General features: G+C 35.9%; 1 protein-coding gene across 2 annotated transcripts in view; it reads right to left on the minus strand.

Annotated features, from left to right (window-relative positions):
- pdgfc (platelet derived growth factor c) overlaps nucleotides 1-22888 on the minus strand; it is a 66947-nt gene that overhangs the window by 13495 nt on the left and 30564 nt on the right. For both annotated transcript variants that reach the window (XM_048176222.1, XM_048176221.1), the window contains 2 exons: nucleotides 11971-12166; nucleotides 713-893 (listed from right to left, as the gene is read on the minus strand). In XM_048176222.1, coding sequence (XP_048032179.1) covers nucleotides 713-893; nucleotides 11971-12166 — 377 coding nt within the window. The remainder of the gene's footprint in view (nucleotides 1-712; nucleotides 894-11970; nucleotides 12167-22888) is intronic.

The following is a 22888-nucleotide window of genomic DNA, read 5'->3' on the forward strand; positions in this document are numbered from 1 at the left end:
CTTTGTTCACTTAAATACAATGAGAGCAATTTTCGCGCAACGTAGCAAAGCGTTCAGACACGCTCTGAAGGCTCAGTAAACAAATGCAAGGGAAAGTGGAGTCATAAAACTTTGACAGGCATCACACATCAAAGCCAAGCATGTCTATTAAATCATTTCAGGGGAATAATCCTTTTCAAATGTGCCGTGTGACGCCTGTCAGGGTGTAAATTAAAGGGAGGAAACTGAACCATGGCCAAGGTGGAAAACACCGTAGCACGCCCCGCTGTGGTTTTCACCACCACATAAAGTGAAACATTGAGGAGAAGGTCTCTGAGGTAGGAATATGATTAGAACTTGAAATTTCCAACTTAGTAAGTGCCATTTAAGGTTGCCAGGTCATTTCAGAGGAAAGGGATGGTGATTACAGCAACAGATGCATTGTAATAAAATGGAAGTATGGTTCTTACTTCCAAGAACCTTTTATTTTTTTTGGCCCCTGTTTTTTCAAGTAAGCATATCTCTTCGATTTCTGTTAAACAAAGTACACTGTATTTCTCATAAAACACTTTATCTTGTGCACACTGTGTATTTAAAGTTAATCAGGTGGAGATATAAAATTTAGCACAGGGTCATTAGGGATTAACAAAATGTTTTCAGCAAAAACATAGCCAGCTCTCAATAAATGTTGCATAAGCATTAGGAAGAACGTGGCGTAGGAGTCGTTTCTTACCTGATGAAGCAAAGTGTAACGGATGCAGAATCCAGGGTCTGAGGGAAAGTATTCATCAGAGACGAAGCGGATCAGGATCTGGTTCCCCTTGGATACCTGGGGCCCTGGAACCATCTGTGAGCCACACCAACGACCCAACACTATCCCTCCAACAGGTTCCTTCACCTCCACGTAATCATACCTACAACAGCAAACAGTTTTAGTATAAGAGAGTAGCTAATGAATCACTAGCATTCAGGGTCCTGTTTGCACATGGTATTAAAAGGATAGTTCACCCAAAAATGAAAATATGAAAGTCATTTACTCCCCCTAAAGTTGTTCCAAACCTGTATAAAATTCTTTGTTCTGCTGTACACAAATGAAGATATTTTGAAGAATGTTTGTAACCAAGCAGATCTCGTCTCCACCCATTGACTACCATAGTATTTTTTCCCCCTACTATGGTAGTCAATGTCTTTAAATGGTTTACAAACATTCTTCCAAATGATGACAGCATTTTCATTTTTGGATGAACTACCCCTTTAACATCCATCTAGATAGTTGGGCAAGACAAATCAGCACTTGTGGCAAAATTATGACTGAATTTCAAGAGGCACTCTGATTTTGTGAAAATTAGCAACAACAAAGTTAATTATGCTAATTATTTTAGTCAACATATTTAAGAGTCCTTTGGATATATGCCATTGGATGTTGATAAATGAGAATGTTGGATGTTAAACAATGCGGAGGAGGATCCTGTCCAATCAGGATCCTGATTGGATTTCAAAACATTTTGATTCATATTTACATTTGCCTTTAGCACGGTTTAGTTTGATCAGTTTTATTTTAGTATCATTGAGAATATTATACTTTTTGAGATACGGTTTTATTTTTATTAATATTTTAAATCAGTTTTGATTTTTTCAGTTTTACTTTTATTTGAAGTTTTGGTAATTTTGTTGTGTTTTGTCATTTTCATTATGTCTGTGTAGTTAATTTTTTATTTCAGTTTTAGTTTAGTACATCAAGTTAAACTAAATTAAAATGAGAAATATATATAGTTCAAAAGTTTGGGGGTCAGTATGATTTAATTTTTTTTTTTTTTTTTTTTGAAAAATTGCGCTTAAATTCAGCTTTGCCTTCACAGGAATAAATTACATTTTAAAAATATAAAGCAGTCGTTTCACAATCTTACCGTTTTTACTGTATTTTAAAACAAATCAGTGCAGCCTTGGTGAACATAAGAGATAAAAACAACAAAAAATCTTATTGACCCCAAATTTTTTTAACAGTAGTGTATATAAAAACAAGGTCGAATTATTTTGAATATGTCAAATCAGCACAAGGAGGTTAAAGGATGAAGGCCATGTGTGTCTATTAGTGACTTTTTTCCTTCTCTTATTTTTTCATTTCCTATCAGATGTACAGGCTCATGACAGGATCTGGTGTGACATCAGTCCTGCCAGCAGCATGTAATGATGTGCACCTGATGCTAACTGTGCCTCATTGGCGTTGCCATAAATCCAGCATCATGTCCTTCCTCTGTTGGCCACCCGGCAGCTTCTGTCACATGCCTGGACGTGGGCAAACGACTAGTGAGAGATGATCTGAGGGGAGGCTGACGCTGCTCGGTCACAACTATATAGTTAATTCATCATCGTCCCTTATCCTTGGGTGAGAGGGAAGGCTAATGGCTATGGAGGCATCTAAGTGTAGGTCTAATGCTTTAAAGGGAACTATGGCAATGAAGCTATTTACAGACACACTATTTCACAGACATTCAAACAAAGGCAGTGAGGAAAGATGTGAAAAGTGGAGAGGAAAAAGAAAAAAGGAGAAAGAGAGGATACTGAAAGAGAAATTGAGCTAAAACGCTTGAGAGAAAGTGAAGAGTGAATAAGATTAAAGGAGGACTACGAACATGTAAGCTCATAAATTATATTTATCTGTATTTGATCTCAAGCTAATATGCTAACGCATTAGGCTTTTCATAAGCTACAATAGCTGTGACCTAGAAATCCATTCTCACAAGCATTCAATGAACTGAATAAGCTATAAAACGAAGCATGGCTAAATGTATTATCTCAATCACCCTAATGGCACTGCAGTCCACAGAGAACATGAGAGCTAAATCTATCTGTTATTATGACGTCTAAAAACATATTGAATTCTGGGATTACTCAGCTATCCAAAATCACAACTGAAGGATTGTTTGTATCCACTTCAGGGAAATCACACCTCATCAAATGATAAAAAATTCAATTTAACCCCTAAAAACAGCACACATTTAAATGGTTATACAGTAACTTTATTACATGCGTGTACTGCTATACAAAAGTACCCATACAGCAAATTCACATACTGATACAAAGGGGGGAAACGGTCTAACAATGAACAGCACCTGCTGAAATAATAGCATCATTTATTTAAACTGTCTATAAACTGTTTTAGCACCTGGTTCACTAAAAGAATTACGGTAATGACGCTGGCAAAATTATCGTTTTCCCAATATGACTGCAATTTACAGAGGGCAAACTTACAAAATGCAAGGCTACATATTCACAGACATGCACATGCAAGTGTGTGTATAGTGTTAAAAAATCTCCATTGGGTACAAGTGGGTACAAAAAAAAAAAAAAAATAAATAATAAACAATTTACAGATAAAATTCTACTCGCATGTGAATATCCTGAGCAAACATTAATTTTATACATGTGTGGTATTTGTTAATTAGAACTTTAAAAATCAACAACAAAATAGCAAATGTTATAGTATGCAAGTATGTAAATGTGTATGCAGGTATGTATGGACGGATGCAAGTATGGATGGATGAGAGGCAATAAAGACATTTATGATGTTATAAAATATTTCTATTTCAAATAAATGCTGACACTGAAGACTGGAGCAATGTCTGCATTTTAAAATATATCAAAATAGAACCGTTATTTAAAGCTACAGTCCGTAACTTTTTTTTAATCCAAAGTAAATTTTTGAGCAAGTACATAACCAGCCAGTGTTCAAAACTATCTCCTTACCTAGCCCGATTCACAACGGTAAGCTTGTAATAATGTTTTCTAATTTGGGTGGTACTGGTAGGTTTCTACGGGAAATTTGAGTATGCTGCCGTTCATCTTTGCGTCATTACGTCACGTCTGTTTACATAAAGGAGGAGTCCCAGCTAGTAGGCTATATGGCATGCGAGTACGCTGAAGGCAGCGGATCATTTATAGCTTTTTCTCACAGCAGCTGGAATAATTAAACATTTTGATGGCGGATTGTATGGTATGACAAATTAACGCTAGAGATTAGACTGCACAGAAACTGAAATCTACAGGTAACACTAATACACTAAATACACATAGTTATGCAATGCTGATGTTGTCAACATTAACAATTTGAGAAAGTATAACTAATAATTTGCACGGTTTGATGTGATATGGGCTAAACGATCGTTAGATTTAACCACCATATAGCGCAATTTATTGTAATGCTTTTTTTCCACAGTTGGTCAGAAAAAAAAAGTGGCAGAAATGTTTAATGTTTAATGTTTAATCTTTAATAAAAAAAAAAAATTTGTGACTTGTTTAAATGACATTTTCGAGTAAAAATTGTTATTTTGGTCATACTTCCAAGACATAAGTACAGTATCCACACCAATGTGGTGACTGAAAGCAAACGGATTAATCCGCGCTGAGGAGCCGTGCCGATGCACAACCCACATAGAGATGACAATTCCGCAAATAACTGCAATAGCAGGTTTCAAACAGAGATGGTGACAAAGAGGCAAAACTTACAGACTGCAGCTTTAAATTGTAATTTAAATTGTAATAATTTCACAATGTGTCTATTTTTACTGTATTTACTTCAAATAAATGCAGCCTTGGTAATAGTTCCATGTTAACTGGCAAAGACTCCTGACATTTGTAAATCCGTTGCATTCTATAATAATCCTCGTTAAATAGGAAGAACATGAAAAAGCAATGAATTAATTTATACTCACAAACCTGATTAAACTGGATTTTGCATTTTTGAGCTAAAGTACCACATGCTAAAGAGGTGTAACTAAGTGAATTCCCCACTTATGTCTTTCATGGCCCTCTTTTGGGCTCTAAATTAAAGTCTTTTGATGCAACTTGGCCTGAACACAGTGGCCTGACCATTTTTTTTTAATAAAGGAAAGAAAAAACAGCAGCGTTGAGGTTGTGTTATTCTTGCCTGCATGGCCTCAATGCTCCTGCAGTGTTCAATAAAGGCTGGTTTCAGTGGCCGAAGCCAAAGCCTGGTAGTAATACTTTGATTGGACAGGAATACTTTCCCTATTCTCCATGTGCCAGCACAACCGTTTGGCTTTCTGGAGTCATTGTTTACTCTCTGCCCAGCCTGACACTAATGCTTCAAACCACATTCAATAAAAACAACAAAGGTCGTCATGCATTGCACTACCAAAGTTCCTATTCAATACAAGTTGACAAAACTATATAAAAGAAACACATACATATATAAATTAAATGTTTATCTCTTTTGGATTACACTTTATTTTAAGGTGTCATTGTCAATATTTTATATAACACAATTAAAACACCACATTGACCAATGTGCACTGCTGTACTTAACTTATAAAAAAACCAATAAGACACCAATATATATTATGCAATAAATCACAAACAGGTGTCCATACATCACACATTAGCAACTGAATAGAACACATTTTTCTCTGTCTGATTCTTTTCTACCTCAGAAGACCATAAAGCAGAGTGACATTCCCAGTGACACTTTAGGCAGATGGCTCATGAATAATGTAATACGATTTCACTATTACCGGGTTTACATGCATACATTCACTCCACAGAAGCTCAAGTAGGACAGAAGCATGAAAGAGCCACAGATATCTTTTAGAAAATATGGCACAGCATCAGAAAATAAGTACTGGATGTTTTAAGTTCTTTTTAAACACCGGAATGTTTAAACTGAATGCTTAGAAACACAACACTTTGTGCTTAACATCTTTTATCTTCATTCGGTAACAGAGAGGATGAACAAGTAATCACGTAAAAAAAAAAAAAAAAGTTGTGCTACAGATTATGGTGAAAGATATTAATAAAGATACACTATGTTCAAAAGTTTGGAGTCAGTAAGACTATATTTTTGATAGTCTCTTATGTTCTCAGGCTGCATTTATTGTACAGTACAAACAGTAATACTGCTAAATACTACAATGTAAAATAACTTTCTATTTTTATACATTTTCTATTTTATTGAATATTAAATTGTAATTTATTCCTGTGAAGGCAAAGCTGAATTTTCAGCATCGTTATTTCAGTCACATGATCCTTCAGAAATCATTCTAATATACTGATTTGATGCTCAAGAAACATTTATTATTATCAAATGTTGAAAAAAGTTGTGCTGCTTAATATTTTTTGTGGAAACGTTTTTTTCCCCTCTGTATTTACAGTCACTTTTGATCAATTTAATGCATCCTAACTATTACTTATGAATGGGAGAAAGTGCAACACCCATAGACTGTATAAAACAGGCAACACCCAATATGGTGAATAAGCCCCGCCTTCTAAGTGAAAGAGCCAATTGTTGATTAGTAAGTCATTGCATCACTGCATCTGCCATTAGAAGCTCCAGTTGCTATTGAAACAGGCGGAGTCCTCAGACTCGTGCTCATGACTGACTCGCATCAGCTGGTCTAGCATGAAAAACAAGCATTTTTAAATGCTATTTGAACATAACTTGTATGAGACACTTGTCAGATTTCATTGGTATTTTCAAATATTAAATTTAATCATAAGCTTCGTGAACAGTTTTGGAGAACTTGATGTTTAGAGTCTATAGTCTATAAAAGTCTATTATAGTCTTTTACTTTTTATATTATAAAAAGTCTATAGCTGTCCGAGGAAGGTAAAAGGTCTGCAAAGTTGTAAAGTCAAAAGTGCATGATAAATAAATTTATTGTCTCCCAAAAGAAACAATCAACTCCGAACCGCCTCAAAAAGAGTTGACAGGAACTTTACAGTGTGTACAATCACTGAGCTTTAGGAAGCCTCAGGAGCTGAAATTCAGTTATGGTAATGGGCATTTCGTTTCCGACACATGCTGCAAGCTGTAGACCAATCACAACAGACTGGGCCAATCAGAGCAGATTAGGCTTTCGGAAAGGAGGGGTTTAGAGAGACTGAATCTTCAGATGAGTTGTTTGAGAATCATTAAAAAAAAATGTGTTGATATGCAATGTATATTATGAGAAAATGAAAGTATTTTTGACCTTTAATGCATGTAAACCTGTTGTAGGAGGTAGGTTGTAGACTAGAGTTTTTGCTTCAAAATGAGGTAAAATGCTGCCTGCTTGTTCATATAAAACAATAGAGAGATTTAAATTTTCTAAAACATCTTTGGTCAAGAAACACAGTATGCGTGGAGGCGTGAATCATCATGAATAATGGGGTGATTCTCACCTGAGAAGACAAAAAGAATCGCATAAAGAGCTCTAATGACCTGCATAAATAATGAGCTCTTTCAGTCAGGTAGGCTGTGAAAAAACCCTCTGTTGATCATGTCTCAAAGCTCATCATGGTGTAAATCAAACATACAGAAAAACAGCAATACTGTGAAATATTACTACAATTTAAAATAATGGTATTTCTATGATATTCTTTAAAATATAATGTATTTCTGTGATGCAAAGTGTCTGAACAATTATGTTACCTCTATGGCATTTCATATAGGCTTTTAGCTTAAAAGCATGCACATTTTGAGAAATATTGATGGATTCTCATATGTTCATGTCAATTTTCTATACAGAGGAGTAATATTTATTCAATATTTATTGTCATCACTATGAGTGATGAGTCCACAAATTCATATAAAGAAGAACAGGAACCAGGAACTAACGGCGTGTCTTCTAGACGTCGCTAACCATGGCTTTAACATCCAGATAAACACTTTTCAAGACAATAAATACACGATTGAGACGATGAATGCATGTATTGCCTCTGAATTTGCGTCTGAATAGCGCTGGCTCCGTGGGCGTGGCCGCATTAGCGGATAATGAGCTGAATCACGGACTTCTGACATGGCTCTCTTTTCATACAGATTACATAAACACAGAATTTTTGTTTTCGATTTGACTTACAAGATTTAAAACCTGACATTTCAATGTTTTTTTAGACAGAAGTCTAATTTTTTTGTGATTAGTATTCACTAAGTTAGAGTTCATTTTCGTGACCGCCGACCCGAGGGAGTTAAAATAGCATAATTGAGGCATTTTAAGTCAGGATTTCACAGTTTGAGAACCTCTGCCATAGAATAAACTATCATGATTCTTTATTCTATTACAACTCAGTCTAGAGATGAAAGAATGTCTTAATCTTTCACTATAAACCTCAAAGACAAATATTCCCGTATATTAAAAAGGTACTGTTGATCACAATTCGAATTCCTAATAGTTGCGATGAGTGAAACTTATTTCTTATGCGTCTTTTCAACACCTTTCAGCTTTTCACCAAAGAAAGAACCAACATTGTAAAATTTCCTAAGTAGTACAGAAAATCTGGCCCAGTTTTCTTATCAGTCTGAACAAACACAAAGGATGATGAGAGCTGTCTGTAGTGGCCTGTCGGCTCTGGGCTGGGCTTTGCTGGAGGCAGTGTGATAGGATTCAGCATGCAGCTTTATTACAGTTTATTCCAGCCCAGCTGCTTTGATTCGATCCAAACAGAAGGGTCTTTTTTCTTCATTAACTGGCATAAGATCATCATACCAATATGTAATAATGCCTTTACTGCTTTTCAATATATGGTTGCTATAAATATTTTAAAGGAGGACAGCATGGAAGCTGTGCTAAGGGGTAAGTTGCATGGTGTATGTGGATGAATGTGAGGGGGAAAACGTGCGTTTGGTGACTATGTATATGAAAGTTATGCACGAGCGCTTGTGCCATCACTTGTTCAATAATGACTTTAATAATTTATTGCTGGTGCAATCACACAGACCAAGGCATTGCATGGCTGCTAGGTAGGTATATAAAACATGAACACAGATGACAAACACAAACTCTTTCCAGGTCAAATACACTCCGACTCACGGCAAAAATCCAACACCAACCCTACACATGTTCCTCAAGGCCACAGCTTCTGATTTAAACAAAATGGACAAGTAAGCGCAGATTCATAGCATCGGTGTGGGCAACTAAGAAAGGGTTCAGTTATGTTCGGTATGATATGTCTATGGGAAGGGAATAAAGCATATTTATTGTTTTAAGTCAATTATATATACACAGTATAGTCCAAAAGTTTGGAACCACTAAGATTTTTAATGTTTTTAAAAGTTTCGTCTGCTCACCAAGGCTACATTTATTTAATTAAAAATACAGTAAAAAACAGTAATATTGTGAAATATTATTACAATTTAAAATAACTGTTTTCTATTTGAATATATTTCACAAAGTAATTTATTCCTGTGATGGCAAAGCTGAATTTTCAGCATCATTACTCCAGTCTTCAGTGTCACATGATCCTTCAGAAATTATTCTAATATGCTGATCTGCTGCTCAAGAAACATTTAATGTGTACAATTGTACAAAATATTTGTGTACAATATTTTTTTTCAGGATTATTTGATGAATATAAAGTTCAAAAGAACAGTGTTTATCTGAAATCTAATCTTTTGTAACATTATAAATGTCTTTAATTTTGATTGATTTAATGCATCCTTGCTGAATAAAAGTATTCATTTCTTTAATTTCTTTTCAAAAAAAATTAAAATAAAAATTCTTACTGACCCCAAACTTTTGAACGGTAGTGTATAATGCTACAGAAGCTTTGTATTTCAGATAAATGCTGTTCTTTTGAACTTTCTATTCATCAAGGAATCCTGAAAAAAAAAGTACACAACTGTTTTCAACATTGAAAATAATCATAAATGTTTATTGAGCAGCAAATCAGCATATTAGAATGATTTCTGAAGGATCATGTGACACTGAAGACTGGAGTAACGATGCTGAAAATTCAGCTTTGCCATCACAGGAATAAATTACTTTGTGAAATATATTCAAATAGAAAACAGTTATTTTAAATTGTAATAATATTTCACAATATTACTGTTTTTTACTGTATTTTTAATTAAATAAATGTAGCCTTGGTGAGCAGATGAAACTTCTTTTAAAAACCTTAGTGGTTCCAAACTTTTGGACTGTACTGTATTATATATATATATATATATATATATATATATATATATATATATATATATATATATATATATATATATATATATATATATATATATATATATATATATATATATATATATATATATATAAAATATATATAAATATATATATATAAAAAATCAGTTGATGCGGTTTACTTCATATACGTTCCTGGTCTTATTAACTTTGCTTTCCTGCAGACATTACTTGGGCCACACATGCTATTGGACAATTTTAACCAATACACAAAAAGCTATAGGGATAGAAGAATAGCATTCGATCTGACTCCAATCTGAAATTACACCCGCATTTTACCATCCAACCAATTCCCGTTGCATAAAATACATTCCTTCACATTGAATATAAAAAAAAAGTCACATTAGGCAAGTAAGATGTATATATACAAGATATATACAAGACTAAGACCTTATAAGATCAATAAGACTTTTAAAAAGGACTAAGGGGTCCATTAACCGAAACGGTGTTAATGTGCATTTAACATGTAGCCACTAGGAGGCGCTATACAAGCAGCTGGCAAGACTCCAGAGGTTTGCTGATAAGTGTGTATGAAAACACATTATCCAATTGATTATTGACAAGAAATAAAACTATACTGATTTACTCGTTTAAGTACAAGAGCACTGTCATAAATCATTTCCCATGATGCTTGCAGACAATGAGGAACCTTTCACAGGTAATGTCCACAAGTCAAGCGGACATATATGCTAGAAAAGTGCATTATTATTTTTTATCAATAACTGGCAGAGGTCTACAAGCATTTTTTCCACATGAAACCACCAGCTATGGGAAGGTCATCATCTAGATTCTGGGAAGTAAAAAAATGCACAGATGTGCACGTCTGCAATCGATTGCACCATACAGCAAAACAGAGGCATGGACAGAGGCCTGGAAGGAAGGAAGAAAAGCTAGCCTATAATTGAAAGAGTCTTTAATGTGGATTGGCTGGCTGAGCTGTGTGTGACCTACACTGTGTGTGAGTGTACGTCTGTGTTCGTATGAGCCTCCAGAATCTCAAACAGATGCTATGGAGTTACATAGGAGACTTGGACTTTTATGCACAAAGCAGAAAGGGCTGTTCTTTATGTCACTGTATCAGTCATGGAGAAAATAAATATATAACAGAACATAATCACTCTAGGGGTGGGCTTTTCATTATTCATCAGCCTTCTTGCAGCACAGCCAATCTCCCAAATGGCCTCCTTTCGACTCTAAATCTTAAAAAATGGACGTGGTCACAACAAGCACATACATCTCCACTGTAATCCCTCCCCTTCCCCTCCCCACACACACTTATACTGCTTCATTGTATATGGGTGCTTTATCTTACGTCTGACCCTGTCAAGAGAGTGCAATGGATGCCTGATGCTGCTTGTTTAGTGGTGCTGATTTGTCGCATAACAGTAAGCAAATATTTGAACGCCTGAAAGGAAACACTTGGGAATTTTTCAAGCTCTCAAATCTTCTAAATCTCCTCCTCTCTACAGTTTCGGTCCAGCCTTGATGCTATATTGAAACCCGCCTGTTTGAATCAACTGCCAGCTTTGGCTTGTACTAGATAGTCACAGCCCTCAGGAAAACATAAAAAAAAAAAAAAAAAAGTTTAATTTGTCAGGTACCACAGAAAAATGGCATTTTTAAATTGTAAAATTCAATTTAAGTGTATAAGAGTTATAATAATTACCTAAACGGTCTCATAAATTAAATAGTAGAAACAATTTACCAAAAAAAAAAAAAAAAAAAAAAAAAAAAAAAAAAAAAGAGAATACATAAATATTTAATAATCAATAAATGTATTTTTTCTAATTGAACTACTACCTTCATTAATATATTACATTATATTCAAAGATATGGAAATGAATATCAATTTACTGTTTTTTTTTAATGTCTACTTTGCATATATTTTTTAATCTGTCACAATACTGTCTTTAGTTTTTGTTATTTACCCTTTTATTCTCTTTCTTCAATGCTTTCTCCATGTTAAGATGTCTTTCTCTAATGTGCATGTGAGGTCTAGCAGGTGACCAAAGGGTTAGTTTCTTACTTGCAAATGCCGTCCTCGGCGTCCTCCAGGCCAAAGCGCGGATCAAAGGTCAGCTGGATCCTGGAACTTTCTGTGACTGCTACCAGCCGCCACGCTATAACTGTATTCCGGGGATATGTGTTGGGGAAGTCAGGGCTTTGAATAATTCCATCCCCAGTGACACTGAGGACCTTCTCGTGTTGAGACTCATGCACTCCTTCAGGAGAGAAAAGAAAGGTTTATTAGTACATTTTTAAACCTGCATAACTCGTCATAAAAACATGTCATAAAGTAATTTGTGAATAGTTCTTTTTTTTTTTTTTCTCAATGCAAATTAACATCAATCTGGATTTAGCTTTTACTGCATCAAAAATAATATGGATTTACGTGTTGCACTGTGTGAATACTAAATAATGGGATCACGCAAAGAAAGGATGAACCAAACTCAAGACTTCTGTTTTTTTTATTGAGCATTGATTGACTGCAAATCTGATAATCACATTAAGTGAGTGATAAAAAGAAACTATGGAAATGATTTTGCAATGTCAATACCATAAAAGCAGCAAAATGATGTTCTAATATTTGCTAACACGGCATAAGCTTAATGAACCTTTGTGCATCAAAGCAATATTGTGCTTTCATGTTGCTTCACCATAATAGTTTACCATTATAGATCCAGATAAGAAAGATGAATCAGTAGCTATAAAGTGTTATTTATAGTGACCTGACAGCTGGAAATGACATTCCTAGTTGTAACAGTAAGATAAGAATTAAAGCTAGTTCGAAAAACATTGTTTGGGTGGTAGAAACTTGTGAAGGCCACCAAGACAGATTATTCTGCTACAATCAATTGTACCTCTAAGAGCACTGACAGTTTAACAGTTCAGAGAAATGCAAGGCGAAGACGAAAATGAAGTCATTTTGTGCTCAGTGATTCTGATTTAGCAGGGCAACAGAGATATGCCATGACTTTAGTCGTGTTTAAAATTCAGAAATGATAACATACTTGCAACTGTTATGACAAGATTTACAGAGTTGTTCCTCCCTAGAGGAAGAAACTTTAATACAGCACAAATAAAAAACTCCTTTTACCTGCAGCTTTTCCAGGGAGGGAAAATGAGCTCCTAGAACACAATGCTGAATTCCAACATGCTTTTCACTTAAAAAACAGAGAGTCATTCTTAACTCTTAATCCACATTTCACACTGTTATTCTGGGTTTGTAATTAATCCTGCAGTCAGGATTCAATATCACACTTACTCTACATATGCAAATACATAGTTGATAAGCTTATTTACACATTTATGAGGTTAAAAACATTGATGGGATAAGTACAACATGCAACAAGCACACAATCGGATCTAAAAAAACAAACAAAACAAACCCTTGCCCATCAGTGGAAAGGTCACCATACATATCTGCACTGGTTTCCTTCAGACACTGAAACTCAAAAGCTGTGTGCATGTACAAAAGTGAATGAATATTTAATAAGATAACCACTGAGGCCTTTGTGATTGGTTGCCCATAAAATTTAACGTCACAGTGTTTCAATGTTTCATTTTAACATCCCAGGGTCAAAAGTAGTGTGAATCACTGGCTAACCTAGAGCAAAAAAAGAAACAGCCTTTACCTGGGTTTTAAAAAGGCATTAAGCCAGGGTTGAGGGGTAAGAAAAACCAACAAGTATTTCTACATGTGCTGATGCACTTTAGCCAACATTTCACAACAGTTACATCACAGCAAAACTAACTAATAAAGAACCAGCCTGAAAATACTTTCCAAAATAGGTAAAAAAAAAAAAAATCTTAGAAAGGGATGCTTGTTTCCCATCCAATAAAATGTTATTGAATTTTGAAAGTGGATTGAAATCTATCTTATCCTGTTGTACTAGGTTCAGAAAAGATGTTTGATGCAAACAGACAGCTGGTGAAATGCAACACCAGTGCTGGTTTTACAGGCCTGTCACATTCAGAGCCCACCCAGGGGAAATGCACACAGATTTTCTTTCACACTCCACTCACCGAACACACACGCGCACACACACACACACACACGGCTACATCAAGTTGTGTGGCAAAGCTGCGGTGTCAATAGGTATCCTAATCTGTTACAGTGATGGTACAAGATCTCTAATGCTCTCCCCTGTCTATCTAAATTTATGCAACACCAGAAATATTCACCTTCAAAAGTATCACAAAAAACCCAGCATTTTTCTATGCTGTATTTGCAGGCATCAATACATAACGAATGATAAACTATCATTGCTTCCTTTCAAGCAAGGGTTAGTTATCTTGTTAGCTCACTGGGGTTGATTTTCACCATATGAACAACACTATCTCACGACCAATTCGTACGTATTTTACTAGGTGGCCAATTTGTACGAATTCATACGATTTGTCTAAACCCCAATGACAGGTAGGTTTAGGGGCAGGTCATTTGTACCAATTCATACAAATTTGGCAACTCGTAAAATACTTACGATTTAGCAAAAACGTATGAATTTGCACGAATTAGCCACCTCGTAAAATACATATGAATTGTCGTGAGATCGGGTTGGTATAAAACAGAAATATTAATCTATATATCTTTTGTATTTTCACAGAAGAAAAAGTTCTGTCATGAAAACTCTCGGAGTTACAATATACATGAATTACCCAAAACAGATCTATACAGGCGGAGCTGGGGAAGGTGAAGGGTTTCTGAAAGCGTGCTAAGGCAAATGCTATCCAAGTATTTTGAAGGTTGAGCATGCAAACTCATTGGCTACTGATACAGCAGGAACCAATCAGCTGTGCCCTATAGATAAGCAGGTGGAGTTAAAGGACCTATTAGCCTGCGCCATCTAGAGTTTCATGACAGAACTTTGTAATTATATAGGTTTGGAACAACATGAGGGCGAGTAAATGACAATTTTAAGTTTTGAGGAAGGAGATTTGGTAAATGTCCACCATGAATGTGATCTTTTCCTATCTTCTGCTTTTTTATATATACATATATATATTTATTATGATTGGCAAATGACTTATTTATCCCTCCAGTCTAGATGACAGGTCACATCACAGGCTGCAGTTAATGTTGAATGATGTTTCAGGAGTCACTGGAAGAGTAATGACTGAACCAATGTGGTTGTGGAAAGTTCTGGGGAAAAGCTTTAACCTCTGAGGTGTGTCTGCAACCTCCAGAGATAGAAATCCGATCACTCTGACATCCATAACTGAAGGAAGGAACAGAACACAGAGAGAGAGAGATAAAAAAGAATCTGTTTAGATCATCAAAATTCAATATGTTTGACTAAGACTCTGTGTGACTTGTTTATAATAGGCAGGAGGAAAAAATTAAAGTGGAAAAAAGAAAAGACGACTGATATAATTTCTCTCTGTAAACACGACAGGGGCTGCTTTGATGTCTCTTTTTCATGTTGTGATTAAATGTACTCTGGGGAGGAGATGTGAAAGACAATACACAAGTCACTTTTAAACAGACTTAGTTTGTGAACATCCAAAAAAAGTACCTAAAAATTTGCGCTTGCAGAAACCTGGCATGCCCCGCAAACTATTGCCCACTTGAAGAATAGACATCTTTGTAAGTGTTAGGGAGGCAAAGCAAGATAGCTCATGCTCTCCGGAGTTGAGGAGCATTTCTGTGAAAGATATCCAAACAAAAGAGCCCAAGGCCTGCGGAACAGTGTTGAACACCTCAGATCTGTTTGCAGCACAAGTCTAAACCCTTTATGGACTCAGTTATATAAACAGATCATGAGTTGGCTACAGCTGCCAAGGTCTTTGAAGTCCCTTGAAATGAGAAAGAAAGGGCCTTTCCTCAGCATGTTACAGCATTTGCCCAGCTGACTGACAGCTTCTTGTCAAGCTCTGTATTAATGTTTATAATTCTCTTGTTTCTGGTGTTAAGCCAGTCCTTCTCTTACTGAGGACTATGATTGTAAGTTGTTAGAAATTCTTGGAAGGAGGGATAAGGTGCATTCCTGTTCTCAAAACGCTAATGTAACAGGAGCAGATGTAGCTGGTCTCTTACTGGAAAAGATATGGATCACCAGCTTCATTGGCTTCAGTCAGGGGGCTCTGCATTATTTAGAATTATATAAACAATACCTATCCAATTCAGATTACCACTTTAATTCCAAAGAAATTCCAATTTCATGGTGGCAAACAGGATAAAACATTTATTAATTAACATTATGGACCATGTTCATTTCCTAGTTTCAAATGTTCCTGTCAGTTTTTTTGAAGTTATCTGCAAACAACTTGGAGAATGCATGTGACAAATCCACATATACATTAAATAACTGTTTTGTTGGAAAACTTGAAAACCTCCTGTTGTCTGACTGCACTTAAAGGATTAGTTCACTTCTGAATGAAAATTTCATGATAATTTACTCACCCCCATGTTATCCAAGATGTTCATTTCTTTCTTTGTTAGTCGAAAAGAAATTAAGGTTTTTGATGAAAACATTCCAGGATTATTCTCCATATAGTTGACTTCAATTGTCTCCAAACGGTTGAAGGTCAAAATTAGTTTTAGTGCAGCTTTAAAGGTGCCCTCGAATCAAAAATTTAATTTTCCTTAGCATAGTTGAATAACAAGAGTTCAGTACATGGAAAAGACATGCACTGAGTTTCAAACCCCATTGTTTCCTCCTTCTTATATAAACCTCATTTGTTTAAAATACATCCGGAGAACAGGCGAATCTCAACATAACACCGACTGTTACGTAACAGTCGGGGACTCCGCCCCCAATATTTGCATATGCTCATGATCCAGGCCAGGCGGAACCGCCCAGCGGAATCATCGGAAGTTCTGCAAGCAGAGTGAAGAAACAAGCCAAGCGAGGATAACAGCGAAAATGGCAGATCATGGAAATAAATGTTATGTTCCAGGCTGTGAAGGGGATGTGAAAACTTTTCATAGTCTTCCTCCAGAAAAAAACTGTCAAAAGGCATGGCTGATGTTTATCTATAACCGGATACCGGAACAATTTAACTCAAAGTTGTTAGTTTGCTCTGCCCATTTCACCACGGACAGCTTTTCTAACCTGGGACAATATCAAGCAGGCTTCGCTCAGCGTTTGACACTGAAGAAAGGGGTAATTCCAACTATATTCCCGCAAGCAGTAAGTAGTGCTTTTATCCACATCTTGGCTGTAGAAACTATTTCTGATTAAATGTAAAGTTTCTTAGAGAGCTAACAACATTAACGACCATGTACCCAGTGTTGTCTAGATCTAATGCAAGATGCTAGTACAGTAACAAATAGCAAAGTTTACGTAACTACTATTAACGGTGAGGTTAAAATTTATTACTGTCTTTGTTATATAAATCTATAACATAACCGTAGATACATATGCCAATTCTCTTTTGTCGGATATAATTATAATTTGACCTATATTTAACCAACAACACATTACACCGAAGCTAACTATGTTAGTTTATTTGCTTACAGATAGCTACAGATACTCGATCCTTCTAGCTAACTTTCTACACCGTTCAAACTGAAACGATAGTCATTTGACAAGACATTTTAGTCACTTTTTTTCAAATATTTTTATTTTTGAGAACTTGTATGACTTGTATGCGTACACCTGTGGAAAAAGATATTTATAGACGATGTAAGTTTTTGTTACTAATAGCTAAATCGTAATCACACTACGGCAGCTGAGTAGTAAACATGACACTGCTTTTTTGGAATGTCTTCTATGCTTTACTTTGGTTGGCTAAATAAATCCAATTTAAAATCATATCGGTAATGTCAATATATTAGAAACAAATTTTCGTTCGTTGTTTAGAGTTGTTATTGCAAAGTGAAGAAGCTATCATTGTAAAACCATACAGCGACACATTATTACAATTATTTTTTTTTACAATGCTAAAAACAAAGTTGCAAATACTGACGTTATGAGTTATAGTGTAAAGTTAACGCTATATGCTAGTTCCATTGACGTAACAGTTACGTTTTGCAGGTGCATACTGAAAATAAAGACTAACTTACCACTCAGAAACGTCTATGGCCAATCGCAACAAAATTGGTTGTTCCTCTACATCTGCATCTTCGTCAGAAACAGGCTCAAACATATAAGGTTGAATACCAAAACTCTCCATCGTTCACGCCGTACAGTACAGATTTGTTCGCTATCAGTGTGAGCTACTGGAAGGAGCCGAACAGTGAAACAGCCAATCAGAGCGGAGCACCATATTACTATTCATGAGCCTTCCAAATAAGGCAAAAACAGACCTTTTCATTCTAGGGGCTATTTGTGGGGTTATAAATGGAGCTGTAAAACCATATCTGGACAATTTTCGGCCATAAAAAAGCCACATACCCTCTATGTAGATATCAGGGAACAATTTAAAATGTTTTTTCAAATCACTCAAGGGCACCTTTAAACGATATCTGACGAGGAATAAGGGTCTTATCTAGCAAAACGATCAGTCATTTTCTTAAAAAAATACAACTGTGTATGTTTTATAAACACAAACGATCGCCTTGCAAGTGCTTCCACCATTCCACTTTCTGTATTCTTCAAAAAGCTTACACTGTATGTCCTACGCCTTCCCTATTCTACTTGCGGAAAAAATGGATCTGGCGCCGCGTTCGTTCCGTAAGTAGAATAGGGAAGGTGTAGGACATACAGCGTAAGCTTTTTGAAGAATATGGAAAGCGGAAGCACTTGCAAGGCGATAATTTGTGTTTATAAAGCATATACATTTGTATTTTTTTTAGAAAATGACCGATCGTTTCGCTAGATAAGACCCTTATTCCTCGTCTGGTATCATTTAAAGCCCTTTGAAGCTGCACTGAAACTGTAATTTTGACCTTCAACCGTTTAGAGACCATTGAAGTCCACTATAAGGAGAATAATCCTGGAATGTTTTCATCAAAAACCTTAATTTCTTTTCGACCGAAGACAGACAGACAGACATGAACATCTTGGATGACATAAGGGTGAAAATTTTATTTGAAAGTGGACTAATCCTTTAATTCCAATTCATTTTCTGTCACTCCAATTCAAATTCAAATTCCTGAGGTCCATGATCAATTAAATTAAAAACACTCATTATTAAAAAAGAACCAATGAATTTTGCACAACCCTGGTTTTTATAATATCAATTGTACTTAACTCTGTACCTCAAAACCCCAACAAACCACTTTAAATGGTACTTTTTTAGTAAATCCCAATAAGACTACTTACCAAAGAGTCATAAAAGCCTGTTCTTCGTTAAGATTTCCCATTAAAAAAAGTAATACAACAGCATTACTTGCAGCATACGTTATGACTGATACTTAAACAAGGAACAGTGAGTTTTACAATCACTTTAACGAATGAGCTCTTAAAACTGAACAGGGTGATTATACACCGCTGCATGCCTCTGAGAAACAATCCGAACATAATTTCTTTGGGGGAAAAAAATGTTAAACAATATGTGAGAGTGATTTCTGTAGGTAAACAGCTTAATTTTGTAATGCTTGCTTCAAACAATGCCCCAAACATGAAGTGCACAAATACAGTAACGGTTGATGTCATTAGATACTGAACCTCAGCCTTGTCAATAAAACTTGCCTTGTTTGATTTTTTTTTTTTTTTTTTTTTGCCTTGTTTGAAATTTAGGCTTATAGGGATTGAGAGAGGTTCTGTGTCTGTGCTTTGAGATGACCTCATCTCTGGGTTAAATAATGTCATATAATGATCAGAGGCTGGCCCCTTAGGTGCATTACCTCAAACATGACTTTTCCTTGACCCACTTCTCTTTTTTCCCCACTTCCCTCTCTCCCGAGGAGAGCGCTACACTGATTAAGGTAGGAAGCTGAGCATGAATAAATAAGGGCTCACAGTGCTACCATTGTGCCTTGTTCACATGTTAGACCTCTGACTGAGCCTGGAGTTTAAATATTAACCTGGAAGCGATAGAAACAAAGATGGCACAGACATACGCGAGTGCATGCATCTGGATGTGGGCAAGTGCATAAATAAAAACAGAGAAATATACTCCTCTTTGACACAAAGTGATAAAGTGATGGTCTAAAATCTTTGATGCAGTACATCATAGATATGTGACATTTAACAATGCTCAAATTATTGACTACAAAGGAGACTTAAAAGGAATTAAAGATTTTGAAGGACGTTGAGGTCCAAACAACATTGAACCCCACTTATTTTATTATATAGACAATGAGACGTTTTTCAGAATATCTTCCTTTATGTTCCACAGAAGAAAGGTAGTCATACAGGTTTGGTGCGACGTGAGTCAAATGTAAGTACAATTTTTCATTTTTGGGTGAACCATATTTTTATTTTGACAATGCATATTTAGGAAAGCAGATTCATATTTAGACTTCAATCAAAGAGAAATGCAGTTACTTTTGAATGGTCTGTTGCAGCCTTTTAATATGGGTTTTAATATGTTTGGGGTTCAGAAACTGTAGTCTTACTGCATCACAGGAACAAGCATTACAATGAATCGAGCACCTAAAAACTCTTTCAAATCTCCTGTTGGAAATTTGGCATAATAGCACTACAATTCACTCAATTCATATTTCCCAGTTGTCTGGCAGAAGGCCTTGATGTCCGTATTCATTTCACTCAGAAAGTTCATGCTGGAGATCTACGCTAGTGCCCGTAACAGCGTTTAACAACATAAAGTGCTAATGTTTCTGATTCCAAGGGACTTGTTCAGACGCTGTCTGTGTTTTAATCCCCCATATGTCGGGAGCTGACTGCAGCCGGCTGGTGAAACTGTACCCCACGCTTACCATTCTCCCCCCTGTGCATGCTGATTTTACCCCCCTGCTTTTAAGTTGCTCCTACATCTGCTCATGATTAAGGGTTTGTGGCGGTAACTACAGGTGCTGTAAATTCCAGTTCTGGCTTTTTCATATTTATTGCTTTAAGGTTTACAGTTGGGAAGCATAGAAAAGGATAGAAAGGAGAGTGAGGGGGAAGAGAGGCGAGTGAGGGGAACGCAGCATGGGAATTTATCATACCATTAAAAAATAATTTGGCTTCAAAAGCGTCGACTTATTTGGAATGTTTCAATCTGCCGTGCAGATGCTCCTTATGGAGACTCACCACAGGGGTTTGATGCTTTGACTCAATGAATTGCTCGGTTCCTGTCGGCCATTTAGCATCACTTAAGTGGCAAACCCTTTTCCCCAATATATTTAATTCTTTTCACAATACTTATTGAGTGTTTAATGTTCACATTCTTATGATTAGGCCGATTAATATAATCGATTAGGCTTATACTTGCCAACCAGACATTGTATAAGGTTATATAAATGCATCAGACCTTTAATTTTGTATTTTATGCATCCATTTTCTAATTACAGCATCTCCTTCCAGACCTTCTGCAATCAGCAGAAAAACATCAAGGTTTCAGTCAAGGTCAAAATCAATAAGCAAGAGATTGGCAGCATGACTGACCCCATGATATTGGCCGTCACACTCATAAGTCCTTTTCAACAGGTCGCAAATCACACACCAACCTTCTTGACACTCACAAGCCCTACCCAATAATGATTCCCCAATAATGTCACTAAATACAACAAAGATATTGTATGTCATTTCATAGTGCTACTGGTCTCTTAAAGGTGCCCTAGATTCAAAATTTGAATTTACCTCGGCATAGTTGAATAACAAGAGTTCAGTACATGGAAAAGACATACATTGAGTTTCAAACTCCATTGCTTTCTCTTTCTTATGTAAATCTCATTTGTTTAAAAGACTTCCGGAAAACACGTGGATCTCAACATAACACCGACTGTTACGTAAGAGTCGGGGTGTACGCCCCAATATTTGCATATGCCAGCCCATGTTCCCAACATTATGAAAGGCATTAGACAAGGGCAGCCAGTAACGTCTGGATCTGCACAGATGAATCAACAGACTAGGTAAGCAAGAACAACAGCGAAAATGGCAGATGGAGCAATAATAACTGACATGATCCATGATAGCATGATGCTAATGTACTGTTAAATGAGGTTAAAGTTACCATCGTTTCTTACTGAATTCACGGAGACAAGAGCCGTCGATATTTTCATTTTTAAACACTTGCAGTCTGTATAATTCATAAACACAACTTCATTCTTTATAAATCTCTCCAACAGTGTAGCATTAGCCGTTAGCCACGGAGCACAGCCTCAAACTCAGAGAATCAAATATAAACATCAAAATAAATACTTTACTCACATAATTCGAAGCATGGATACAGCATGCATGACAAACATCTTGTAAAGATCCATTTGAGGGTTATATTAGCTGTGTGAACTTTGTAAATGTGCTGTAATATAGTCGAGAGCTCTTGTGGCAGGGAGCACGCGAATTAAAGGGGCGGCGCGCTGAAAAAAATCAGTGCATAGTTAATGATGCCCCAAAATAGGCAGTTAAAAAAAATTATTAAAAAAAAAATCTATGGGGTATTTTGAGCTGAAACTTCACAGACACATTCAGGGGGCACCTTAGACTTATATTACATCTTGTGAAAAAGCATTCTTGGGCACCTTTAAAGAGACAGAAGAGTTCAGTTAAAAAAAAATAAATACAAAAATCATAGATTTATACTCACCCTCACATTGGTTTATTTCAATGATTTTTTTCTTGTGTGAAACTCAAAATCATTATAAAAAAAAAAGCATTATTTGTAAAACATTCATACTACTGGTGCACTGCATTTCAGGTGTTTTGAAGCCATTCAATAGTTTAGTGTAACAGACCACAATTCAGTCTGTGCCTTTTACAAAGCTATTATATGGCTCCAAAAGACATTGCTGGCAAAATGAGTCGCAATGAGCAAATTTTTAAAAATAATTTATTGTTATTCTCACATTCTCTATTTAAAAAAAAAAAAAAAACTTCAAAATGATGTATGATTTGTTGGAATCTGCCAAAAAATGACTGAGCTAGACCTGGTTGAAGTCGATAGAGTCAGCA

Source organism: Megalobrama amblycephala, linkage group LG23, assembly GCF_018812025.1.
Source record: "Megalobrama amblycephala isolate DHTTF-2021 linkage group LG23, ASM1881202v1, whole genome shotgun sequence".
NCBI classification, from domain to species: Eukaryota; Metazoa; Chordata; class Actinopteri; order Cypriniformes; family Xenocyprididae; genus Megalobrama; species Megalobrama amblycephala.